This window comes from Pinus tabuliformis, chromosome 1_1 (genome assembly GCF_031772625.1).
Source record: "Pinus tabuliformis cultivar Carrire ecotype Pingquan chromosome 1_1, CPIR1, whole genome shotgun sequence".
In the NCBI taxonomy this organism is placed as follows: Eukaryota; Viridiplantae; Streptophyta; class Pinopsida; order Pinales; family Pinaceae; genus Pinus; species Pinus tabuliformis.
Window position 1 is genome coordinate 699,110,842 of NC_142297.1, and position 24,419 is coordinate 699,135,260.

Below are 24,419 nucleotides of genomic sequence, written 5' to 3' on the forward strand. Positions count from 1 at the left end.
ATTCGTGGTGGAAGGAGGAGAGATTAGTAGATATATTCACAATCTACTTCTTTTTGTCATAGATTACTCATTAGACTTGTAGACTTGTGAATTTGAATTTTGAACCTTTTTGGCTTGGCGGTGACCAAGTGACATATTTTGTAAACATTATTATTTGAATTTTGGACATGACAAATGTTGACAGTTGCTCACTTGCTAGATAAATCATAATATGCTCTATGTTTTATGTTTTATAATATGCTTAAATGTTTTATGTTTTATAATATGCTTCAAAATTTGATGTATGTTTGTAATAGCTAGAATATAGATGATTGTTGTACATACTAGTAACTACAATGGAATCATGGATGCCATATCTATCTTGATTTATGCAAAAATATGCATGTTTTCATGTCTTCTACAATTAATTTGGTATTTGGGATGTTTGTTTTGAGTATAAATGCAAAAAAATATAAAAAAATATATATATATAGCAGACGCTTCCGCGGACGCTTCGCTCCCTAGATTTTTGGAAAATGACGCTTCCGCGCTCCGCGCTTCCGCTTCGCGCTTCCGCTTCGCTCCCGCTTCGTGCAACACTGGTCCAGACACACTCGTACATTAGGGTGATCTGTCCATCATGTTCAAACTAAATATTTAATACCCTCTCATCAGTGAATAATATTGCATATTGTGCATTATTCTCTCTTTTCATTATGCTTATTATTACTTTATCACCTCTTCACTTTGCTGTTGAGGATGGAAATTAGAAGAGTCTGATTTCCATGACTACAAATCGAAGACTCAAGTGTGCCTTCACAACACACCTGTATCCTTACGCCATAGGGTGGCTCAACTTGGGTGGAGAACATGTGATGCAGCTATGCAAGGTCCACTATACAATCTAGACATTCGAAGATAAAGTCACCAGTGACATTGCACCTCTGAATATGTTGCTCGGACAACAATTCTTGTTGGAGCACCATGGCATGCACAGGTTTGATTTTGGCTAATAAGCAGTAATGCAAACTCATTAGTCTCACAGAGAATTTTCTTAAAAAATGTGCTTCTCTTAAAGATTGTGTATGCTGTCATGCAGTTTTGTGGATAAATACAGTTATATATATTGAGTTAGATATCATCTTCTTTTATGATCCCAACGTGGCAATCAGAATAATGATAAATGTCATTCAATTCTATCCTAAATATTTGTTCATGCAACATTGGTTTTCTGTATCTATTTATTGTCTCATTTGTACAGAATTGCTTCTTAATGTTCTGTAGCGGTGAAAGCTTGCATAATTCATGATGTTTAAACTATATTGGTTATACGTGCAATGTTATGCAATTCTATGGTTTCCTATTTATGTGCATGTTTGAACATGATGCTTATGGCTTTCCCATTTGGTATCCAGCTTATTCCATCTTCACAAATGCTTGGTTTATCAATGCCTATAGTGTTGCTTCTTAAAATTGATGCCTTATTGGTTATACATATAATGCTATGCAGTTATATGGCTTTTTGTGAATGTGTATATTTGGACACGATGCTATATGCCATATGGCTTTCCCACCTGGAAACCCGCCGCTCGATCTTCACAAATGCTAAGTTTATCAATGCTCGAAATGTTGCTTGTTAGATATTGAGCATCCTATCCAGTTATGGTTTTCGATACTTTCTAGAATGTAGGCACTATTCATACTTACATGGCTTCATCATTCTTTGTGTTAGGTGTCGAATCAGATTCAGCAACTGGCTCCCTTTCTTTTTGGATCTCAGGCACTACCAGATCTCCCTGTCAAAAGTTGGAATGACAGCATGGGAGCGAGAGTTTCTCAGCACAGTGGTAGTGGGCTTGGGCAATGGAAGCAACATCCTGATCTACAGCAGCTTTCAACTGGCCGGGATGAAGTTTCTTTGTTTCCAAAAATGTCTGTAATGGACAGGTCAAATGACATTGATGTAGTAGAAAATAATAAATGGGAGCAATCATCTGCTTCAAAATTGAAGCAGATGGAGGTTGCTGTTTCGAAGAGAAAAGGAATTTACCATTCAGAACTGGATGATTCTGGTGAAAGCAATGCTATTCCAGAAGCAGTGGAAGAGATGAATGAATCTGAATCTGGTAGAGAGGAACCAGTGCAGAAGATATTCTCCTTTGAAGGTCATACAAAGGGTATGACCAATTCATGTTTACAGACTGGTATGACCAGCTTATTGGAAACTTTTAGATGTAGAGAAGTAAATTCAGAGAAAGAAAATCTTGAAATTTCAAAAGTAGAGAGTAAAGTCTTGGAAAAGCCAGCAATGACATTGGGATTTTCAACTCCCAAGGATGCAGTTGAAGTCTGCAACAACTTATCTACTGCCACCATTGGGTTGGGAATATCTCCAGGATCTCCTGAACAAAGTATAACTCCTTCTGCTTATTATCAGTATCAGCGACAATCTAAAATCCCACCTAAAGTTTCTTATGCAAGCCCCAGTACTGGCTCTGAATCATCAAAAGACATGCACCCTCAAATACGTATTTCACGGCCACCTGGTGAAGGAAGGGGTAGAAATCAGTTACTGCCACGATATTGGCCAAGGAGCACTGATCAGGAACTCCAATTGATATCTAGGGAGTATCCTTTTGGAGATCAATTCTATTTGATTTTGTTTAGTGCAATTATTCTAGTTGCAGTCACATATTAATGATGAAAATAGGCTCTGCAATAATTCTTTATGGTAACAATTTATTGTTTCCTAGAGCCACTGTGATGTGGCTCATCAAAATATGCTGTAATATGTTTGCTTGTGAAGTCATTGTATTGACAAAATATGCATGTATGGCTCTGTTTCTTCTCTTCTTGCTACTGACATTTGTTTTTCTTCCTTGCTTCTGAATTTTTTTCTTATTATATTCATTCAGAATCCTCAAAACGCATGTTTAAACTTGACCTTCGATAGTTCAAATTCCAGTATAACACCTCTGTTTCAGAAGACATTGAGTGCAAGTGATGCAGGCAGGATAGGGCGCTTAGTACTTCCAAAAGCATGTGCAGAGGTGAGTTCCCACTAGTATTGTATATTACAAGGAAAGTTTCTTAATCTATGATTTCATCCTGTTTTTTAATTTGTAAACATGATTGGGTTTCTACTTTCTGTCATGACAATGTATATTCCTAATCGTCAAAGCATATAGAAAGGAGTATCAAAGGCCCCTAGTTTGGAGAAATGTGCACTCCTAACATCTGCATTCAAGAAAAACAAATGATATAAAAGTAACAATCATGCATTGATATTTGCTACTCCACTTTCTTTACTTTCATGGGGAGTCTGCTGATGGTACTGATGACCGTAAATATCAATTTTTGTATATCGAGGCTATCTTTAACCTGGTATTTAAAGCTTGTGACAATCATTGCCAATAAGATAGGCTTTAAATAAACCTTTGTAATGTTATGTTTTTCAATCTGAAGAATGCAAAATTGCAAATGTTACGTGACCTGTCATCTAAGAATTGCAATTCTTGTCAAATTATTTCTTAAGTGATAGGTTGGAGAGGTTCATGACAAAGAGACCTTGGAGAATATTTGTCTTTCTCGTGTCTTTATTCTTACGATGTTGGCTTTGAACAGGCATATTTTCCTCCAATATCACAACCAGAGGGCGTGCCTTTGACAGTTCAGGATTGTACAGGCAAGGATTGGTCATTTCAGTTTCGATATTGGCCAAATAACAATAGCAGGATGTATGTGCTAGAAGGAGTGACACCATGCATTCAGGCCATGCAATTGCAAGCAGGCGATACAGGTATATCATGACTTTCTTTTCTCTGAATCCTAGAACCAGAATACTGTGCTGATGTTGCACAACACCCAGTGTAAGGCAACGTGTTTATTCTAACTTCTGGTAGCATTATACAGATAGATTTCGTGTCTTTAGGGAGTTTTTGGTGGAGATTGCATTTTTCATAAACCAAATATGCTTATCTTTGTTTCATCTTCACAGTTTTCTTTGTGGATTCTGCCCAGCCTTCCCAAATATATAAATTCGAACAACTTGTGATATTTCTATTTTATCAAGTATAAGAACAGTGATCACTTTATAGGTATTGGATGTATGGTCAAATTTATATTTACATAAATAGCTATTTATCACATTGGAATTTGCATGCTCTGTTAATATGCTTTTTATTTGCTGTCATCAATAAATATTTAAAATAATCTGTAGTGAAATTCAAATGTTACAATTTAAATGTTCAAACATACTGTGCTATATCATTGATCAGGAGATTAGATCTTTCTGTCTCTGTTATCAATTTAGAGTGGAACTTTGAATACATAAATGATAAAACACTGCTGGAAGATTGGAATACTACAGAGACTGGAATACCAAAATATAAAACATCACAGGGAGATGGAAGCGGTTCCAAAATTAAGTGAAATGTTACAAATCGATAACTTACATTAAATAATCTGAGGAATCGGAGTGCAATCACAAGCATAGAAAGAATGCAGAAATATCACCCTTTGTAGATGTTTTCAGTGCAGCAAATCTTTTAAAGGTTTGCTTGAAATATATTGTAATGTCCCAAATGGGATATTTTTTCTAAATTTGCAGAAATTAAACTCAACCCAAATTTCACCATTAAATTATCATTCATTTAACAGAAGATTGCCATGTAAAATATAATAGATAAAGTGCATGCAATTCCATGAAACAATAGGCAGAAAATAATCTCAGCTTTATTATAATATAAACTGGGGTTTACATGCTGATACAATAAAATAGCTGAGATGGGAAACTGGCCTCAAGAATCTGCTCCCATACTGTGCTGGCCCTCCAAAACTGAACTGAAATATCACTGCTGAGCTCTCCTGTGAATTCTGGATGAATTCACCAAGGGGAGATGGGTACTCGCCCAATCTCATTGAATCACCTGAAGGTTTCCATCCTAGGGCTACTGCTGGAGTAGAGAACTGGGTTCTCAACCTCTCATACAAGAAGAAATATCAAATCCAAGATGTCTTCTAAATTTCTAATGGCCTCCTTCTCCTCTTTTTATAGATCTGATGGACCCCTCTAGAAGCTCCTATTTTATTATTATTTTAATCATTGAGCACATTTCCCTTAATTAAAATTCCACCATTAAATTATCATTCATTTAACAGAAGATTGCCATGTAAAATATAATAGATAAAGTGCATGCAATTCCATGAAACAATAGGCAGAAAATAATCTCAGCTTTATTATAATATAAACTGGGGTTTACATGCTGATACAATAAAATAGCTGAGATGGGAAACTGGCCTCAAGAATCTGCTCCCATACTGTGCTGGCCCTCCAAAACTGAATTGAAATATCACTGCTGAGTTCTCCTGTGAATTCTGGATGAATTCACCAAGGGGAGATGGGTACTCGCCCAATCTCACTGAATCACCTGAGGGTTTCCATCCTAGGGCTACTGCTGGAGTAGAGAACTGGGTTCTCAACCTCTCATACAAGAAGAAATATCAAATCCAAGATGTCCTCTAATGGCCTCCTCCTCCTCTTTTTATAGATCTGATGGACCCCTCTAGAAGCTCCTATTTTATTATTATTTTAATCATTGAGCACATTTCCCTTAATTAAAATATTCTTTTTAATGTGGGAAAATGGTAAATTGGCCACCATGCCTCCTCAAGCCACTGAAAATCACTTCTAGCCATCCCATCCTGTAGATCTTCTCGTTTTGGTTCCAACGAGCTATTACACTAAGGTGTTCTGCCAAGTATTCCTCCCAAAATGCCACCTTAAGCGTAATTGATTGAGTCAAGCCCATTAATAACTCAATTTTTGAAAGTTATCAGAATGCAATGGAACGAAAGGGAAACTGTGCGGATGATGGAATATACCAAGCGAATGTCATCGAACCTCATAAAAACTCCTCAAAACCCAACCAAAAGCCCCTGGGCTTGTCGATGATGCAAACCTTTACCTGTGACCTGTTTATTCCTAACTCTAATGTCCATCCTAACCATGCCATAAGGAACACCAGAAAAATGAACATCACATATATGTCTCTATAAGGATGCACTCTTTTTCTATCTGCATTCAGTTCAATAAATAATGAAGTGTAGCTCATCCTTTGCCAACTTTAGTTACCTGTTTGATGTTGAAGTATATCTCTTCAAAAGTTCCAGACAAAACAGTTAGGCAGGTCAATCAAACTACTTACCATCGCGATGGGCAACGTGGACATTTCTAGTAAAGATTCTCTGATGTGTCATATGTAAACCTTAGTGTTATGAAATCACAAAGAAAAATAAAAGACTGTAATTGCACATGAAAGTCTTGCAGCCAATAATTATCATCTGTGTGGACTTTGACCAATCTCATGGAATACTGAACGATTCTACTCTTAATCAGTTTTGTGTTAAAGCTAGTTCTGAAAATTATAATTTATCCCAACAAGATGTACATATACTTGTTCTCCTCTCAAAAGAAGGTGCAGGATACAAGCGAGATTATCCATGTTGTTGTTTATGATACTCTGAATCAGATATTAAAGAAAAATCCTTGTAGGTGCAATCCAAAATCCCCTGTGCCTTTTGTGGTCTGACCAATTACCTGCTTTAGTTGCTGGCTACTAGGGATAGAAGGAAAGGAAAGCACAGTCCTGAGTCAACGAATGCCATACATTTGTCAATCATCAGAAACTGTAGGGCCTGTTAAAGACCCGTTGCCAATTACATGTCTAGTAATATCTTCTGCCCCTTCATCTTTATTTCCACTCTAATCACTGGGGTTAGCTTTGACTTCATTGCATCTTCCACCTTCACCTTCAGCTCCACCTGCATCTGTTGCATCCAGATACAGTGATACCGCAACTCTTTGGACATCCAGAGAAGGTTATGAAGTAAGCTCAAGAAGGGTGCTGCAGATTGATGGCAGCAGGATTGGATACCCATAAGACTACAGAAGACAGGAGGAATTTAAAAGAATTCACTGTGACCTTTAATGAACCTGATCTAATATGGTTTGGTCTGTGGGAAGAAAGAAGCATGCTACTGCGTACATTGCATATGCTATTCTCTTACCGGATATGGAAAACAAATATGAATATCCAACTATATTACCAATAACGTTACAAGAACTAAGTGGTAAAAACGTAACCATGTAAAACTGTGTAAGAATATTACCAACTGGCAAATGCTTTGAATGGCTGTTTGCCACATGCTCTCATACCAGAAGTAGTTTATATTTTGGTTGCCCCAACAATTACAATGTGGTGTTATCCAGGGTAATCCTGCTAGCTACACCATATAGGACAGCCTTCGTACAAACGTGAAGTTGTATATGGAGAAGGATTGGACAAACAAAGACACTGCAGACAGTGCTACAGCATTATAACTACAAGTGAAAGAATCCAGGAACAAATGGATTTGAATAAAGACAAGGAAATATGTTGCACATGATGTAATGACAACCGTCTGCACCATGAATGTCTGTTAGGAAATGTGAGTAGATCAGCTAAGGAAAAACAACAGGAGAAACACTTTATCTTTTACCTTCCAAGATCAAATCTACTGGTTTTCATTAAAAACAAGAAAATATGTTACATTTGATGTAATGACAACCATCTGATGCTTGTGTTGAATTTTGTAACTACGGACAGTCTTCATAATGTATATTTTCATCATTTGTGTATTTATTGAAGCATGTTATTCATGCTCCACAAGAAGACCAAGTCGGCCCTCCTCCCTGTAAAGTCGGCTCAACCCTAAAGAGGCACCTATTCGCCCCCCAAAGAGACTTTATGTAAGGTCATTTGATCTCCTTCATTGAGTAATTCACATCTTATATCATCAAGTATGTTTCTGCTCCTTCAAAGCGAAGATGTCAAGGAGAAGAAGGCCAAAGAGAGAAGAAGATTGATCTTTCTGCTCCCACATGTGACCAGACATGGAACACAATTTTCTGAGGCATTTTTTTGTGGTTAGGCCGAATTTCTGTGGAAAAGGGATGCCGAATTTCAGACCTTTTTGCAGACCTTTGACCAAGTTTTGTGGACGGTTGACTTGGCTTTTTAGTGGATTGTTGAGGTTGTCATCTTTCTGGTCAGTTTGTCTCTTATCTTTGTTAAAACTTAATTTTCAAATTCTGCAACTGCTATGATGAACAGTTTGAAACTTTCTTTCACCAAGACAAAATTTCTTAAGACTTATAAGCAGCGGAATAAACATAGAGATAAAGACACAATGACACAATTGACACTAATTTTTTCTTGGGAAACTCAACTGGGAAAACCCTCTTCTTAGCTGTAGTATTTATGTATAGAGTTTGAACAATTAGATCTTTTACAAGGAAATATATTTCATTTTGGGAATACACTTGCTAACGCAGCTTGAAACACCTTGCATACACTTGATCCAGCTCCTATTTCTGTGTGCAAATCAGCTCAATAATCTATGTGTTCTTGCTCCTCAAGCCCACGCACACCACAAGCAAAGGGCTCTCACACAAACCTTTGTGCTCTCTATCACAATCTCATAAGATGTGTCTTCTCACAGTCATTTGTGCACAAAACAACTATGAAACTTTGTGCCGTGGTCCTCTTTTTGTTAATTTTTGTTGCATTGGACAGGGGTTCTAGTCTTGTTTTGTGTTTAAAAGACTAAGGAACAATGAGATCTTCAAAACCTAGAAAATGTTTCACGCGTAAGCTTGAAAAACACCTTAATTAAATTAATTAGCCATCATTTAAATTTTTCCGAAGTCCAACTTAGGAAAACTGGTTAATTAATAGGAATTAATTAAGGAAAGTTGAGAAAGCTCTAGAAACTCATACAGATCGAGTTTGAGATGATCTAGCCGTTGATAACGATTTAATCATGGATGTTGGTGATCCAACGAGAGATTATAAGAGTAGATTGATGGGGATGAACAAAATACAATTGTGAGACAGTCGTGAGACATAGGGAGAGCGAGTTCCTTGGCAGATCAAGCTATCCAGTTGTAAAGATTTAGCAGGAGAGAGTTCGAGCCAAAGATCAGTGATTGAGGGAGCAACAACAGGAGGATTTCGAAGCATCTCTAGTCGCAGTTTGCAAGTGTGAGGAGGCAACATCTAGTCCACAGAGAGATTGTGCAAGGGTTGCGTAAGCCTCCAAGAGGAGCAATTCAAACCAACCAAGTAGGGGATCAATTCAACAACTAAGCGCCAGGAAATTCTTCCAGAGGGCCAAAGAATTCATCTTAGCGGTAGAGGCATTCAGTTAGAGGTAGTTCGAGGCTATTCCACAGAGTGAGTTATAGCCTGCGCAGAGGCTACTCAGAGGTATTTTTGGGAGGTAGTTTGAGTGGTCAATTGAGGCCGGATTGTTTGTGGATAAGGGAAAATTTTAGTGTTCCACGGGGACGCGTCCCCCAGGGTCGGGTGTGCGCACCCCTCGCACCCCACGCACCTGGGACGAGGAGTCTCTTGGGGGTGCATTTCCCCACGCACCCTTTTTGGGGAGTCTTGGGGAGACGCAAGGGGGTGCGTTTCCCCACGCACCCTTTTTGGGGAGTCTTGGGGAGACGCAAGGGGGTGCGTTTCCCCAGTGTGGGAGTCTAGACTCCCCAAGACTCCCCAAAAAGGGTGCTCCTAGGCGTCCCCCTTCAGTGTGGGAGTCTAGACTCCCCAAAAAGGGTGCACCTGGGCGTCCCCCTTTAAATTTGTCTAATAAGACTTAAAAATTCAAAATCAGTGACCTGCTGTGGTGGCGGCTAGAGGGGCGGACCCCCCTACCGTGGGTGTGCTCTTGCTAAAACCATAGGATCTTAGTATACCCGACTTGCAGGTGGTTGGTTATGCTCTTGGTGTTATAGTGGCAGCAATGAGGTTTGATCCTGGGTCTCCCGTGGATTAAACTTGATAGTTACCGATTCACCATGTGGTTAAAAAAAAAAAATTCAAAATCAAAAATTCAAAAATCAAAACCATTAAATTTTTTTTTAAACTAAAATTAAAACTAAATAACTAAAACTTAAAAGTCTACAAAAAAAATTAAAATTAAAACTAAATAACTAAAACTTAAAAGCCTAAACCTAAAAGTCATGAAAGGCAAAACTTAAAGTTAAAAGTTTATTTCATTTCAACCCAAAGTCATTTCCATTTCCACGCAAAGGCATTTCCAGGCAGCGCTGAAATACCATTTCCACGCACAGTTAAAAGAATGAACAGTGAACATGCCCAGCCAACCTCCCTGCCGCCGCTGTTGAGCCAGTCGCCTTGCATTGCTCCAGCCCGCTGTTTGCCTAAACATTGAGACGCTGAGTTGAGGGACGGTGAGCCGAGTCATTGTTGTAGAATGATGAACCATTGAATGATGAATGATATCGATCAATGTATTTGAATATTTTATTATTGATTTTTATTTTTGTTTTTCGAATCTCATGGTATGTATGAATAATAATTAATTCAATAATGAGACTTGTCACTTGAGTATGTCATATGAATGATGTATGTATCAAAATGAATGATTCAAATTTCAATTGTCTATTATTGAACAATGAACAATGAATATGAACTTGAATTATATAATATATATATATATATATATACCTCGACGACTCCCCGCACCCCCGAAATTTCCCTAAAATTTGAGGGTACTCCCACACGTCCCCCCTGTGCGTCTCCCCGCACCCGCGTCTCCCCGCTCCGGAGTCTTGGTGGAACATTGGAAAATTTACCTTGGAGATTTTTCCAGTGATTCTCTTAGGAGAGTATTGCCAGTTTGGCATCCAAATTATTGTACGTAGATTTAGTCGCTTCATAATAATAAAATAACCCTCATCTGCTGCACTGGTTTTCCCTTCAAGGTTTTTACAAATTACGGGGACTATTGTCCAAAAATATTGGTGTCATTTTTATTGCGTGTGCACATCTATTTTCTCAATTCCAACATTTTATTTAGCTTCTACAAAATTTATTTGTGAATAATTGCAGTGTGATTTATTCGGTATTAATTAGAAAATTAATAAACTGCTAACCAGTTAGAAGAGTAAATTCCAGTCGCTGCAATTTAAGGAAATTTCACACCTTTTATTAATTTGATCCTATTCTAAATTTATAACGGGCACTCGATCTGTATTCAAACATAAGTTATTATCCTCATAAGTGGTCCTCCAACTCTACGCATGAATTCTCCAACTCCATGAAATCATCCATGGTCAAAGGAAAGATAAACTTGGTCTTTTTGGCTTAAGGCATGAGCCAAAGAAGATCTTCCCTCACTACCATTTTCAACAATCTTGGCTTTGATGTCTCTCTCGTTGAACTAATTCTATAAGGAAAGGATTGTTGGGTTTTTTCCCCATGCTAGTTTTCCTTAGCCCTGACATCTGCATCTTTTAAGTTCTTAATCTTGTATAATTCGATCCACAAAGGAAAGGTGGGCCATGGTGCTTTCTTCTTCCTATGCAGAACTGTTGACAACCTTGTAGCGAGGTGGTATGATACTTCTGGCATGATCAGTTTGTTAGTGGCATACCTTGGTAAGACATGTGGAGACTTTTCTCCGCCAAACACTCTAATGAAGGTGCCACCTAGTGAGGCATACCAATCTGCAATGTCTACTATCACCTCCATTGCTTCTTGGGACATGCAAGGTGGATCTTGTTCAAATATAAGCTTGTATAGCGGGATAATAAAGTGCTTTGTTAGCTGTGCTATTACTTTGCGATAACTGCAGTCGGAAAACAACTTGCAATAGATGTTCACGACAGTCTCTCGTGGTTTCCATGTCCAGTTCATGCTAGGGAACTGCTGTTGTGCACAGATTGCATCCAGTAAGTATGCAGACATATAAAACCTTGCTTGCTCATTCTTAGGCGAATTCCGAGCCTTAGCTACATGGGACTTCAATTGTTGAGCCTGTTAGCGCTTGAAATTTCACCTCAGGCTGAGAAAGGTAAACCTCAAGGCAACATCAAACCACTTAGCCTCGTAGCTAGCCCTACGGGGCTGGAGAGGGCTCTCTCCGGTCTATCTCGGTGAGATCTTCAATGGATGAGATGACCAATAGGGTAACACTGATTTTAGGCTAGTAAACTGATCAAAAAGGTTGATTTGGGGTTTTTAGGGTTTTTGGTGGCAAATTGAGGGGAGGGCAATTTTGGGTGCGGGGATTGGACACAGTTTCTGCAGGGGGTTCTTTGGGGCGAGGTAGGAGACAGTATTGATGCCTTTAATTGAGGTGGATGGTCAAGAATGAAAGGTGAAGAGCTAAAGAGAGCAAACAATAACTTTGAATTCTCTTTAGACAGTAGAAAACATTGAAATTAAACAAACTTAAAAGCAGAGCATGGCAGGCATGAATTCTTACTTTAACACTTCATTTGTTTAATGTGCAGAAGTAAAAGAAAGGAAATGAGTCACATAACACACTTACAAGTACATTGAGAAACACACCATCAACACATGAGTCCACAAGAATCCCAAAGAGGACTGCAAAACCCTGGTCTTTCTTAGCCAAAAATTGCAGAGATACAATGAATAATACAATGATAGCTTATCCCTCAAGAGTCCAACCATGAAAATGAGCAAGAAAGTACATAATATAGATGATCTAACCTCTTTCCTTGCCTCCATGGGTCGAGCTCACTATCCTAGGAGCTATTTCAACCACTTCTAAACTAAGCACTACAAACTAGGCAGTCAAAACAACTTGCCTCTATAAGCTAGGAAACCAATTCATTCATTTAATATTTACCCTTTTCATGAATGAATCTTCTAGAAGTGTTACATAAGAGTAAAAGTGTTTTAAAAGTACAATAATTACATCAAAGAGAACCATAATTCACCCCAAAAAGTCAAACTGAGTCAAACTGCGCTTTTCTGAGCTGTACAGTGCATTTTGGAAAAATCTGCTTGACGGGTCGCGCGCCCCTGCCTGACGGGTCGCGCGCCGTTGGAGCTACTTTTGGGGCACTTGCAGGTGTTCAAATTGGGCAAGAGTAGGCTTGTTGGAAAGGTCTGTGAGTCTACTTTCCAACCCAACTGGAATTTCTGAATTTGGTGGTCATTTGCCCCTCCAAAATTGCAATCTCCCAAGACTGCTTTCTGCAACTCAAAAATGTGGCAAAAAGTCATTTTTTGCTTTTTTTTGACTTTCTGGAGGCCCAAAACTTCATAAAATCTCAAGTCCATTGATGAGCATATGTAACTTCTCATGACAAATCTGGAAATGCTGAGTTTTTGCAAAATGGAGTTGCCATGATGAAGTGTCACGCAGGGGGTGAGACCCGTTAATGGAGAAAACCTGTAAATTGCCTGAAAAAACCAAAATTTACCCAAAATGCTCAAAATTTCTTGGGATTTGTGCTGTGGCTAGGCTATTTAGTGTCTTGCTCCTTCAAGGAAGCCTCGGCCAAGATGTGGAGGGGATCGGGCCTCTTTCTCCTTTTTTGTGCCTTGGCCAACCGCCTTTGGAACATCTTCATTTTTGCCTTGCACACGTGCATTCTTGCCCAATAATGGTTCTTCATGTTCCTCAGCAATTTCTTCTCTTGGTTGGCCTTAGCCAACAGCCTCTCCAAATGTGCATTTACCTGGATGAGCATGGACTCTCGCTCAGCGGGCAATAGATCACCGGGTCTTCTCCGATTCAAGTTGCGGTCACTAAGAATCCTCCACAACTCATCAAGAGTTTGCTCATCCTCCAAGTGTTTGTTGTGCTGCTCCAGGTATGAGATTGTCCATTGTGCCCCCTCTAATCTCCTCTGCAAGGCATCATTTTCAGCTCTAAGGTGCTGAATGATCTCCTTTGACTCTCGGCTAGGAGAACTGACATCAAGATCAATAAATTCTATATCCGGAACACCTAATGGTCCCTCATCAATCTTGGGCTGCTTGGCCCTCTGTGCTGCCTGTGCTGTTGAAGAAAGTGAGGCCCCTTCCACCTGATGTGGAGATAACACTCGCTGAACTGATGATGAAGGCGAGACCCCTTCCACATGCTGTGGAGAAAGTACTCGCCGAGCTGCTGCAAATAATGCCCTCTGGCCTCTCTGATAAGTAACCAAAGGTGAGGAGCTGACATGTCTAGTGACGGGGATGTCATGCTGCTGTGATGGTCCTCCCTCCTCGTGAACAACCTCATGGGGTGATGATGGCGCTGTGAAAAACTCACAAGAGATAAACTCCTCCCATGGGATGCCCTGCTGTTTTCATTGTTTGAGATGCTGTTTCAAGGGGACAAAAACACAAGGGAGATGTTAGGGAGGGGGACTTTTGAAGGGATTTAGGGAAAATACATATGAAAGGGAGTTAAGGGAAGGAATCATGATATATACCCCATCACATATTTATGATTTGCAAAGGCTTTATGAGAGGTAGGGTTTAGTGCTTTTGGTATTTTTTGGTAGGGAGAATGAGTAAAATGATGAGGGAGGTGGAAATAGGATGTAGGGAAAAAGTGGGGGTGAAAAGGATAACCTTGAAAACAACAAGACAAACCCTAGCTCAACCAACACTTTGACCTTCTTGAGCAAATATGCATTGGACTCATTATTTCAAAATGATTGGCTTAAACAACATTCACATGCTTTTCGAACTTTGGTAAACAATGTATTTTCATGAGGAGAGGCCTACCTGCAACCTTGAAGCAATCCTGGGTTATTTAGCAGCTTACTGGAAAATTTCTGTGGAAAAATCCCCAACGGGTCGCGCGCCTCTGACGGGTCGCGCCCGTGTAATTTTTGCACTGGCAAAGGTGTCCTGATGGGTCGCGCGCCTTCAACGGGTCGCGCGCTTTTGCAGGAGGCTTTTGGAGGCCTTCCCGGTGTCAGAATCGGGTGCAGGATAGCTCGTTGGAAAGGTCTTTGAGTCTACTTTCCAACCCAACTGGAATTTTTCAATTTGGAGTTCATTTGACCTGTCAAAAATCAAATCTCCCAAGACTGGTCAAAAAGTGCCAAATGAGGCTGCCTCAAGGAAGAGTGCTGTTGCAGTCAACTTTTGAATGCCTTTCTCAACCCCAAATTGAGCTCATGATAGCTCATTGGAAAGATCTTTATGTCTAGTTATCATTTTACCCATCAAGCAAATCATTTGGCCAACCAAGCTAGGAGAAAACTTGATTTTCCCAAGGTCACTTCAGAGGTGTCTTTGATTCTCCTGAGGCAACGGTATTCTTGACATTTCTCTCAAACCATGACACCTGTGCAAAAAGTGAAGGAGGTTTTTCTTCCTTGGCATGTTGTGGACAAAAACCTCTCTCAGTTTCCCAAAATTCATCTTTGATTGCTCTGAAACATCATTTGAGTGAAACTTGCCCCGATGTGTGAAACAAGGAATTTTGTTGAAATGAAGCGAAATGAAGGGGATAAGGGGCTTCTAAATTCTTGGGGAAATTTTTGGAAGTAGGGAGGGATGTTAGGAAGCAGCGGAAAGTGGAATCTCAGGGATTGAGTGAGGGAAAGGGGTCCAAAAGGGCAAAACACAGGCCCAACCTAGAAAATTGCCAAGTTGTAGCTAGAAACTAGGGTTTGTGCGAAAATGAGGAATTTGGGGAATCTCAGTGATGGGAAGCATTTGATAGGGTATTTTAGGGATAGGGGAAGGTGTATGAACATCTGGAAACAAGTTTTGCCGATGATTTGACCGTCCAAGAGAAATTGGCTTCAAAACCCTAGGAGAGGGAAATGAGCTTGCCAAGGCACAACTGAAGCATGAACAAGGTGTAACATGACCCAATGGAACCTAATATGATGATGACAACCCTCTGAATGATGATACACTCAGCTGAATGATGACATGGACTGACATTTGGGCAACTTTGAAAGGAGTGAAAACAAACCCTAGACCTAATGCCTAGTGACCAAATTTTGCTTGAAGACTCACTGAAATGACAAAATTTGACCTTGACACTTCAAAATCACTTTGTAAGAGCACGTTTGATCACTGGAGGAAGGCTGGAAAGACTGACACTAACAGAGCCAATAGATCCGACCAATTGAATGGCCTCCCATCATTCACCAATTGGTCCAGTAAGACTGCCCACCTTTCAGGGAAGGTTTATGTGCTCTCTTGACCATATATTTTGTAAGCAAGATGAGTAAGCACTGGTAAGCCTTCCTGAGGTCCTTTGTCTTGTAAACATGGGTGGGTGTTTGCCGAAACTTCGATGACTCTTTCACCCAGCGCTTGACAATATCTCTCGTGTTCACATAGTTGTGGGTGGCATAGAAGATTGAGTTCATGCACTACACTGGCTTGGGCAAGTGATACATTTGCTGAAAGTCTTCTGCCTTGAAGGTGGCAAGCTTCTGCCCACTGGCACTGCTCAATGCCATAGTCTGTTCATCTGAATGTGAGACAATCCAGCTGATGATGTCTGCACACAGGAAGGCGGGGTACTTGCATGCAACCTTGTATAGTGTTGATTGCCGGATGCTAAGATAGACCTGCCGGTCCTCCAAATCTACCCCAAAGTCCTTTGTAAAAGTGTTTTTGATCTGTTGCCATGTCAGTATTGTTCCCTTCTCTATAAACAACTGAGTATCTGCATACACTGGTAAATCAATTGATGTTTGCTCAATAACTTCCCCAATACTGCTCTCGGTGGTTTCCTTTAATGTAGCTCTCTTTGATGGATGCCATGTTAACAATGACTGTTGGAGAGATGCTCAACAACTGCTGTACTTATGGGGCGAAGAGGACACTCATGGCAAGCAAATGTTAGTTTAAAAGAAAAACAACTTCAAGGCAAGTTCAAGCAGCAAGCCAGACACTAGATGTGAGGGTTTGCACATTTTTTCTTCATAGCGGTGATTGGCTGGCTTTGGGAACTGGGCACTGCGCAGTCCCAACAACCAAGGTGGAAGCTTGATGACTAGAATTGCGCAATGAGCAATTCAGCCTGGGCAAAGGCCTGGTAGAGAATGCGCATTGCGCAGTCTCAGTGGCCAAGCTGGGAGGCTAGCTCCTGGGACTTTGCAGTGCGTAGTTGGAGCCAAATTAGGTTGTGCTTTGCACAATTCCAAAGGCCAAGCTTGTGGTTTGAGCCTCCAGATTGCATCGTGCAAGCCGTGCAAAGTGAGATTGGGGCAAGGGAAACCTAGATCTGCCCAAGGGAAGTGTGAAAACGAGCAGATCTTAGAGATAGTGTGAAGCTGAGTGCAAATCTGACTGAGTGTAGATGCATGCATGTGAATGGTCCAACTCCGCACAAAAATTATGAGCAGGTGGGGTAGGAAGTGATGGTGGTATATCAACAGGTGGATTCCCAACTCCCCCCATTTCGACCTGTGGAGCTAGAGCTGTTTGATGAGAAGGGGACGAAAGGTCACTTGGAATAGCAACCTTTTCAGTCTCAAATCTAGAAGCTCTAACACCGAGGTATGTTGGGAGAGGTTCAAAAGATTCTAACTCGTGGATTTTCAGAAATGTGAACAAGTTATTGAAATCTTCTAGTTAAAAATTCCCAATCAACTTCATGTTCAAGAAATTCAAAACAGTAATGAACGAAATGATCATGAAAATCTTGAAGAGATTCATTAGGTGCTTTTCGTAATTTTAAAATGTTGTTATTACGGTCATAAAGAACGAAAGCACGACATTATTCACAAACAAACTGTTTGAAAGAGTGCATGAAGGCTGTGGGAAATGTGTGACACCATTGCTTTGCACACCCTTCAAATGTGAGAGCAAACAACCCACAAGCAACATCCTTAGACTGGATGTCATGCCTGTCACAAAAACCAAGAAAAGCAACTGTGTGCCTGAGCAAGGTTATTCCACCCTTGCCATTGAACTTAAACTTAGACAAGTCATTTAAAATGCTTGCCGACACTTTCAAATTTGTAGAATTAGAAAAATATGCCGAGGTTATGATCTGGGAAGAAGTCATAACAGACTTCAAGGGCTCAACTTGTCATCTGGCTCACCTTCTAGTGCCAGAAATGTTGACAGTGATGGACCTGCTAACATTCAGAGGATCTCCTCGATATGAAGTCCCAATTAGACCTCACACTGTTTGGAGTAGGAGTCCTAACAGTGGGTGGTAATGTTATGCTTTGAATGCGAAAACGTACAGAGGAAAGTATGATAACTTTGGGTGAGAGCAAGTGTGTTATCGTGCGGAGAGTCAAGTGCGATATGATAACTTTGGGTGAGAGCAAGTGTGTTATCCTGCGGAGAGTCAAGTGCGATGCATGAAGGTTCCAACACATGAAGGGAAAAGGAAGTGCGCCCCTTGGAAACCTGTAATAGTACGTAGCTTGAAAGGAACATACGAGCAAAATGACATCACAAGCTAAAATGCAGAATAGTACACAAGTTAGAGTGATGAGTTAGTCCAACAACACACCTTCAACAAGATTCATATAAATGCAAACACAATAGTTCATAAGCATATGCGTAAGTTAAACAACATATATTGCCAATACACCAAGAATAGTGCTACCATATTAACAACAAATGCATGAAAGTGTGATGGCTTTGATTCTTACTATTATAAGTGAAAGTTCTATCCATACATACACCATCAACGACCACTAGCCCCAATAGTGGAACATTATAGTCAAGAACACCTGCTCCAAAGAATTATACCCGCTCTACGCTATCAAGAAGCCAAGGCTCTTCACGATACTCCCAAGCTCTTTCTAAGCCTAAGCCTAGCCAAAAGCTTGGCTCCCAAAAGCCCGTTACATGAGTTATGAGGTTCTATTTATAACAAGAGTGGGGGACTCTTCAACTCCCCTTTGTGACCTTTGGACTACCCTCATGACTCTTCAACTTCTTTACAAAATGACACATTACATTACATGGCGACTTTTCACATTCCAATATTGACACTTGGAATTTCACTTACAACATAATTACAAATAATATTACATTTTCCACATGTACCCATATAAGACAAAATAGGGTAGAGACAGCGTAACAAGAGACAACACTCTGATTCTAGAGTTTGGGGGAAATCTAGCTTACCAAACTCCACTTGTTGTTTCTCGGTCACATATTTGTGCCAAGCTTGGTACTTTGTGATGGTGTCCCCAAACTGCTTAACGATGTCTTTTTGGAAGCGGACACTAGCCTCCATGGCATCCAGGTAGACCGTCTTGGAACTTGTATCCAACTTGTTCTGAAGCATGAGCATCATTGTCTTGACCTTGACATGACCACCAATGAACTTCTGCATGTTGTGTGCATTCAGTTCCAAGTCTTCTCTGGTGGCTTCTTGTCTTAGCTGCTCCAAGTACTCTTCGACGTCCTGTTGGACTTCGTTCTTGGGTTTAGCATTGCTAAGGGAATCAATTGATGGGATTTGGTGTGTTCTCGCCAAGACATCCAAACTACTGTACAACCACACACATGAGGCCTATGTGTTGTCGATGAATGAGGTGGGCTGCTCGTTGTTCTGAATCAACATACGGACCTTCGCTTTCTCCAGGTCTGCCTGTGGCTACATCTTCTTCACTAAGTCAAGCGGGCCCCCTTTGTATCGCATTGTCTACTCTTGTACACAGGCAATGGCAACATGTATGTTTTTGAGAGTTTTGACAAATTCTTTGCTCCGCCGCTGTTGGCCATGCAAACAGAGAACTGCTTTATGCACAATGACAAATCTGTCATAGAGCTTTCGCACGATTTCTCCAAGTGCTGATACTTCAGCAAGTATCGCTGTTCTCATCTCTCCCAATGCGGAAACTGCATTTTGCGTTGTTGCTCAGAGTTGTTCTACCTCTTGATTGGCAGCCTGCAAGTTCTTTGCCAGTTGCTCATTCTCGGCCGTCAGATACTAAACATTTGATCTTGTTGCTCCTGCATAGGCCAAGCTGGCTTCAACAATGGCAATTGGATGCTTCCTAGTGTCTGACACTATCACCCTTTCTTTGATGGATGCACGTCATGCGTGATCATTCAGAAAGTGCTTCCTTTGCGCTTGTACAATCCTCTTTTGGAACTCATCGAGTGATATATTTTTCACATCCATGATTGGATCGTCATCAAGGAGAACAACATCTCCTTGCTCGCTCGGGGCTGGTTTTGCTACTGGAGGTGGTGGACACTGAGGGATGACCTGTGGTGCTCTCGGCATCAGGTCAACATCTTCATGTTGTGACTCTTGTTCCAACTCCATGTCTGTCACTTCAATTAATTGCTAAATTTGCTGAGCAAGCTCCCGATCTTGCATCTATTCACCTTCCTCCTCAGCTGCTGGTTGTTCCAGCTCTTTAACCTATATCAACGCTGTTTTCTCTATCATCGCGCCTTGCCTTTGTTCTTCTTCCCTCTTTAGCTTCTCTTCTCGTTCTCTCCTCCTCAACTCTTGTTCTTCCTTCAACTTCTTCTCCGTCTCCTGCAGCTTCAGTTCTGCTTCCTACAACGTCTGCTTTTCTCTCTTCCTCTGCTCTGACCTCTTCATTCTTTGCTCCCTCTTTGCTTCCACTGCCAAAGATTCCTTTCCGATAATAGAATCTGCCTTCATTTTGCAGCTTTTCTCTTCCTCTTGATTGTCAACAATCTTCTTCTTTCCCTTGTCATGCACGGGATTGTTGCCTTCTGCTGTTGTTGTTGTCGCTTTTGGAGTTGTTGTTGTCTGTGGAGCAGCCTTCAGAGTCCTTTCTATATTGACTAACTCATTGAGTTTGGAGGCATTGTAGCAGTACCTCCAAGGATCTTTCTCTGGCGAATGAAATGTGTTGTTGATCCACAGAAAGTAAACTCTCATACAGTGGTCCTTGCAAATATTGTGGGGATCATACGGATTAAAGTCCTTGGTGCCAAACTTGAATTTCACTATGTCCTTAGCCTCGACGTCTGGATCTTTTAAGTTCTTAATCTTGTATAATTCGATCTGCAAAAGGAAGAGTGGGCCATAATGCTTTCTTCCTCTTATGCAGTGTTGTTGACAACCCTGTAGCGAGGTGGTATGATACTTCTTGCATGATCAGTTTGTCAACGACATACCTTGGTAAGACATGCGAAGACTTCTCTTTGCCAAACACTCTAATGAAGGTGCCACTTGGTGAGGCATACCAATTTGCAATGTCTACTATCACCGCCATTACTTCTCGGGACATGCAAAGTGGATCTTGTTCAAATATAAGCTTGTATAACAGGATGATAAATTGGTTAGTTAGCAGTGCCATTACTCCTCGATAACTGTAGTTGGAAATGAACTTGCAATATATGTTCACGACAGTCTCTCGTGGTGTCCATGTCCAATTCATGCTAGGGAACTGCTGTTGTGCTCATTCTTGGGTGAATTCCGAGCATTAGCTATGTGGGACTTCAATCGCTGAGCCAACAGATCCTATCAGTTGAATGGCCTGCCCAGAAAGACTACCCACCCTTCAGGGAAGGTTTCTGTGCTCTCTTGACCATATATTCTGCAAGCAAAGATGATCAAGAACTGGTAAGCCTTCCTCAAAGACTTTGTTTTGTAAACATGGGTGGGTGTTTGCCAAAACTTCGATGGCTCTTTCACTCAGCACTTGACAATGTCTTTCGTGTTCACATAGCTGTGGGTGGCATAAGAGAGTGAGTCCATGCACTTCATCGGCTTGGGCAAGTGATACATCTGCTGAAAGTCATCTGTCTTAAAGGTGGCAAACTTCTGTCTGCTGTTACTGCTCAATGTCATAGTTTGTTCCAAGGATACTTGGGAGCACGGGAGTAGAAGTGGGTGTTGGAGAGACGTTTTCAGAAGCTCTTGATTTGGGAGTGATTTTTTATATAATATATATATTTTTATATTTTGATGCATATATGTCAACAAAAGCATGTAGAATGATGAATTAGATATAAAAAGCATAAAAACATAGATTGAACCATATAGCATCAATCATCTAGAAGTTATAATCTTCATCAACCACGTCCACAAATTAGTAACATACAACATATTGAGTCTCACGATTCATCAATCTTAAAGGTTCAAGCTTTCAAAATTCAATATATAACATTTATCATCGTTGATCACCAAAGTTGTACTTGTAAGCTAAGTGTAACCATTACAATAAAGAATATCTAACATGAAATGAAATGAAATGAAACGACTTTCATGAAGCATCATATTCATATTTCATTACCAATGAGTTATAATTGCCAACTTCAAACTTCAAACTTTAATTGTGATATATTGTTTACAAAAAATATCATAATAAATATGAAAGAGTCAACAATTATGAAAACTACTAGAAACTAGAAAAGACAAGTAAATCTATTATCTATAGCTTCCTCTTGCCGCCACGAGAAATGTCTAATTTCTGAGCAGGTGACTGTGGTATTGGTGGTCTTCTAGGAGTCTCCTCCTGCATAGTCGCATGACCAGAACCAGAAGGCACATGCCCTCCACGTGAGGATGTAGATGGAGGTGGCGGCAACAAAGGAAAAGATGTTGGAACTCGAGCACTGACACTGCTACTGGATGGTGGGGGTGGCATGGTTGTTGTTGCTTCATCATCATCTCTCAAAAGTTCTGCTTCCAATTCTTCAAGATGTATAGTGCCATCCTCCAAATTATCGTTCTCTGGGTGGTTGTCCCAAATTTTATATGTTGGATCCTCATAAGCCCAATCACAATAATGACTCAACAACCTCAAATTGTAGTGCACATAAACCAAGCTTTTTGCTCGGTTTTCATTGAGTCTATTTCTTCTCACATTATGTATGAAGCTGTAGGTGCTCCAACACCTCTCTATAGAAGATGTATTTACAACTTGTGAGAGAACTTTCTTTGCCAATTTTGGCAAAAGTCCCATGCTGCCATATGCTTTCCACCATGTGAGAGCATCAAATCTGTCTCTATCTTCCATTGCATGCAAAGAACCAAACAAACTAGTGCAACTTAAGTATTTGCCTAATTCAAGACACAGATTAGCACACTCCTCCCTATCAGGGACTAGCTTCTCTAATGCTTTTATATCTCTCTTGTACCTCTGGATTTGTATGGGGGTTGGCCCTAACCCCACCCCTAGGTGCAGGTTGGCCCAATGAAGATGGAGAGTAGTATTTTGGCATAAGGATATATGCCAAGGGATGTAGTGGAACATTAAGTGTATCCCACCGTGTACACACAATTGTGAATCATTGTATAAAAGTTGGGATCATCTTCCTGAACAATATCCTTTATTTTCCCTGACATGGTATCAATTTGCTCATACACCTCCGCAATCATTGGCTTATCTGTATCTACAAAACGAATCATGCTATAAATGGGCTTGGTGAATTGCAATACTTGCCTCACACGTGCCCAAAACAGGCCATCAAGGGAGGTCTCCTCCACCTATTCAAAACGTTGCTTGTCAGCGGCATTTGTAGCCCTGTCCTTTAATACTTGCCAGTGTGGACTTGATACCATGCTAGCCAATGACTCTCTTACCTTCAAAAGGCGCTTGAAGGTGAGGTAATAACTAGCAAATCTAGTCTTCACAATCTTCAACAACTCCAATCTTGAGTGACTGCGGAAAAGCCCATGGGTATTGCTATGGTTTTGAATAAATTTTATCATTTGTTTGCCTCTCTTGTGCAAATATCATGCATCAAAAGGTTCATTGTGTGAACCAAACACCCAGACCAAAATATGTTGCGGTATTTATCCTCAATAATTGCTCCTGTTGCCTTACAATTAGCAGCATTATCGGTGATGACTTGAATGACATTGTATGGCCAATACGTTCAATTGTTTCTAGTAGTGGTTATGCAATGTTGATGCTGGTCTTGAACTTCTCTGAGTAATCATATGCTGAAAGGAAGATGGCACGACTAACAGACACAACAAGAACACGTACCAATGGCTTGTCTTTTACATTTGTCCATCCATCAAATACAATGGACACCCTATGCTCAGTCCAAGAATTTGTCATTCTACTCAAAGAATGTGATATTTTTTCTTTTTCATGATTAAGTCCAATGGTTCTAGCCTTGTCATACCCAGGACTCTTGTATCCTTTGGGGGCATCATTTATGACAGAAACCATTTCATGCCAATAAGATGAGCGAAGAATATTGAATGGTATCCCAAATGCATAGAGAAACCGGTAAATTTTTGAATCCACATCATTGCTACACCCTTCGTCAAGGAAATTTGATATGGTTCTACGCCTTAAAGAGATGTGTTCTTGTGTCTCCATATGCACTGCCATGGGAGGATGCTGAAGGAGTTCTTTGTGCATGTGATTGTGAGATATGTTCAAAGAAACCCTTTGATTTTTTAGATTTGTATTGGGCTTCCTCCTCATCCCTTATGTATTTGGTTGTATCTGTTGTTGACAAACTCACACAAGCTTTGATACCTATTGGTTTATCTCCATCCTATGGCCTTTTCCCATAGAGGTGTCTTCTGGCACGGGTGTATGAACCTGTGTATCTTTTGTTGCAATGGTTGCATGTAAATTTAGTAGTTCCACCCCGTTTCCCTCCTCTAGGCCTAGAAACATATTTCCACAATGGGGTTTGGTCTTGTTTAGTTTTTGGGGC

At 40.4% G+C, this 24,419-nt stretch overlaps 1 protein-coding gene across 4 annotated transcripts in view; it reads left to right on the top strand.

Moving 5' to 3' along the window:
* The window catches only part of LOC149215396 (B3 domain-containing protein Os07g0679700-like), a 174,750-nt gene that overhangs the window by 100,890 nt on the left and 49,441 nt on the right, over positions 1 to 24,419 (top strand). For all 4 annotated transcript variants that reach the window (XM_089392613.1, XM_089392614.1, XM_089392616.1 and 1 more), the window contains 3 exons: positions 1,712 to 2,607; positions 2,933 to 3,029; positions 3,604 to 3,778. In XM_089392613.1, coding sequence (XP_089248739.1) covers positions 1,712 to 2,607; positions 2,933 to 3,029; positions 3,604 to 3,778 — 1,168 coding nt within the window. The remainder of the gene's footprint in view (positions 1 to 1,711; positions 2,608 to 2,932; positions 3,030 to 3,603; positions 3,779 to 24,419) is intronic.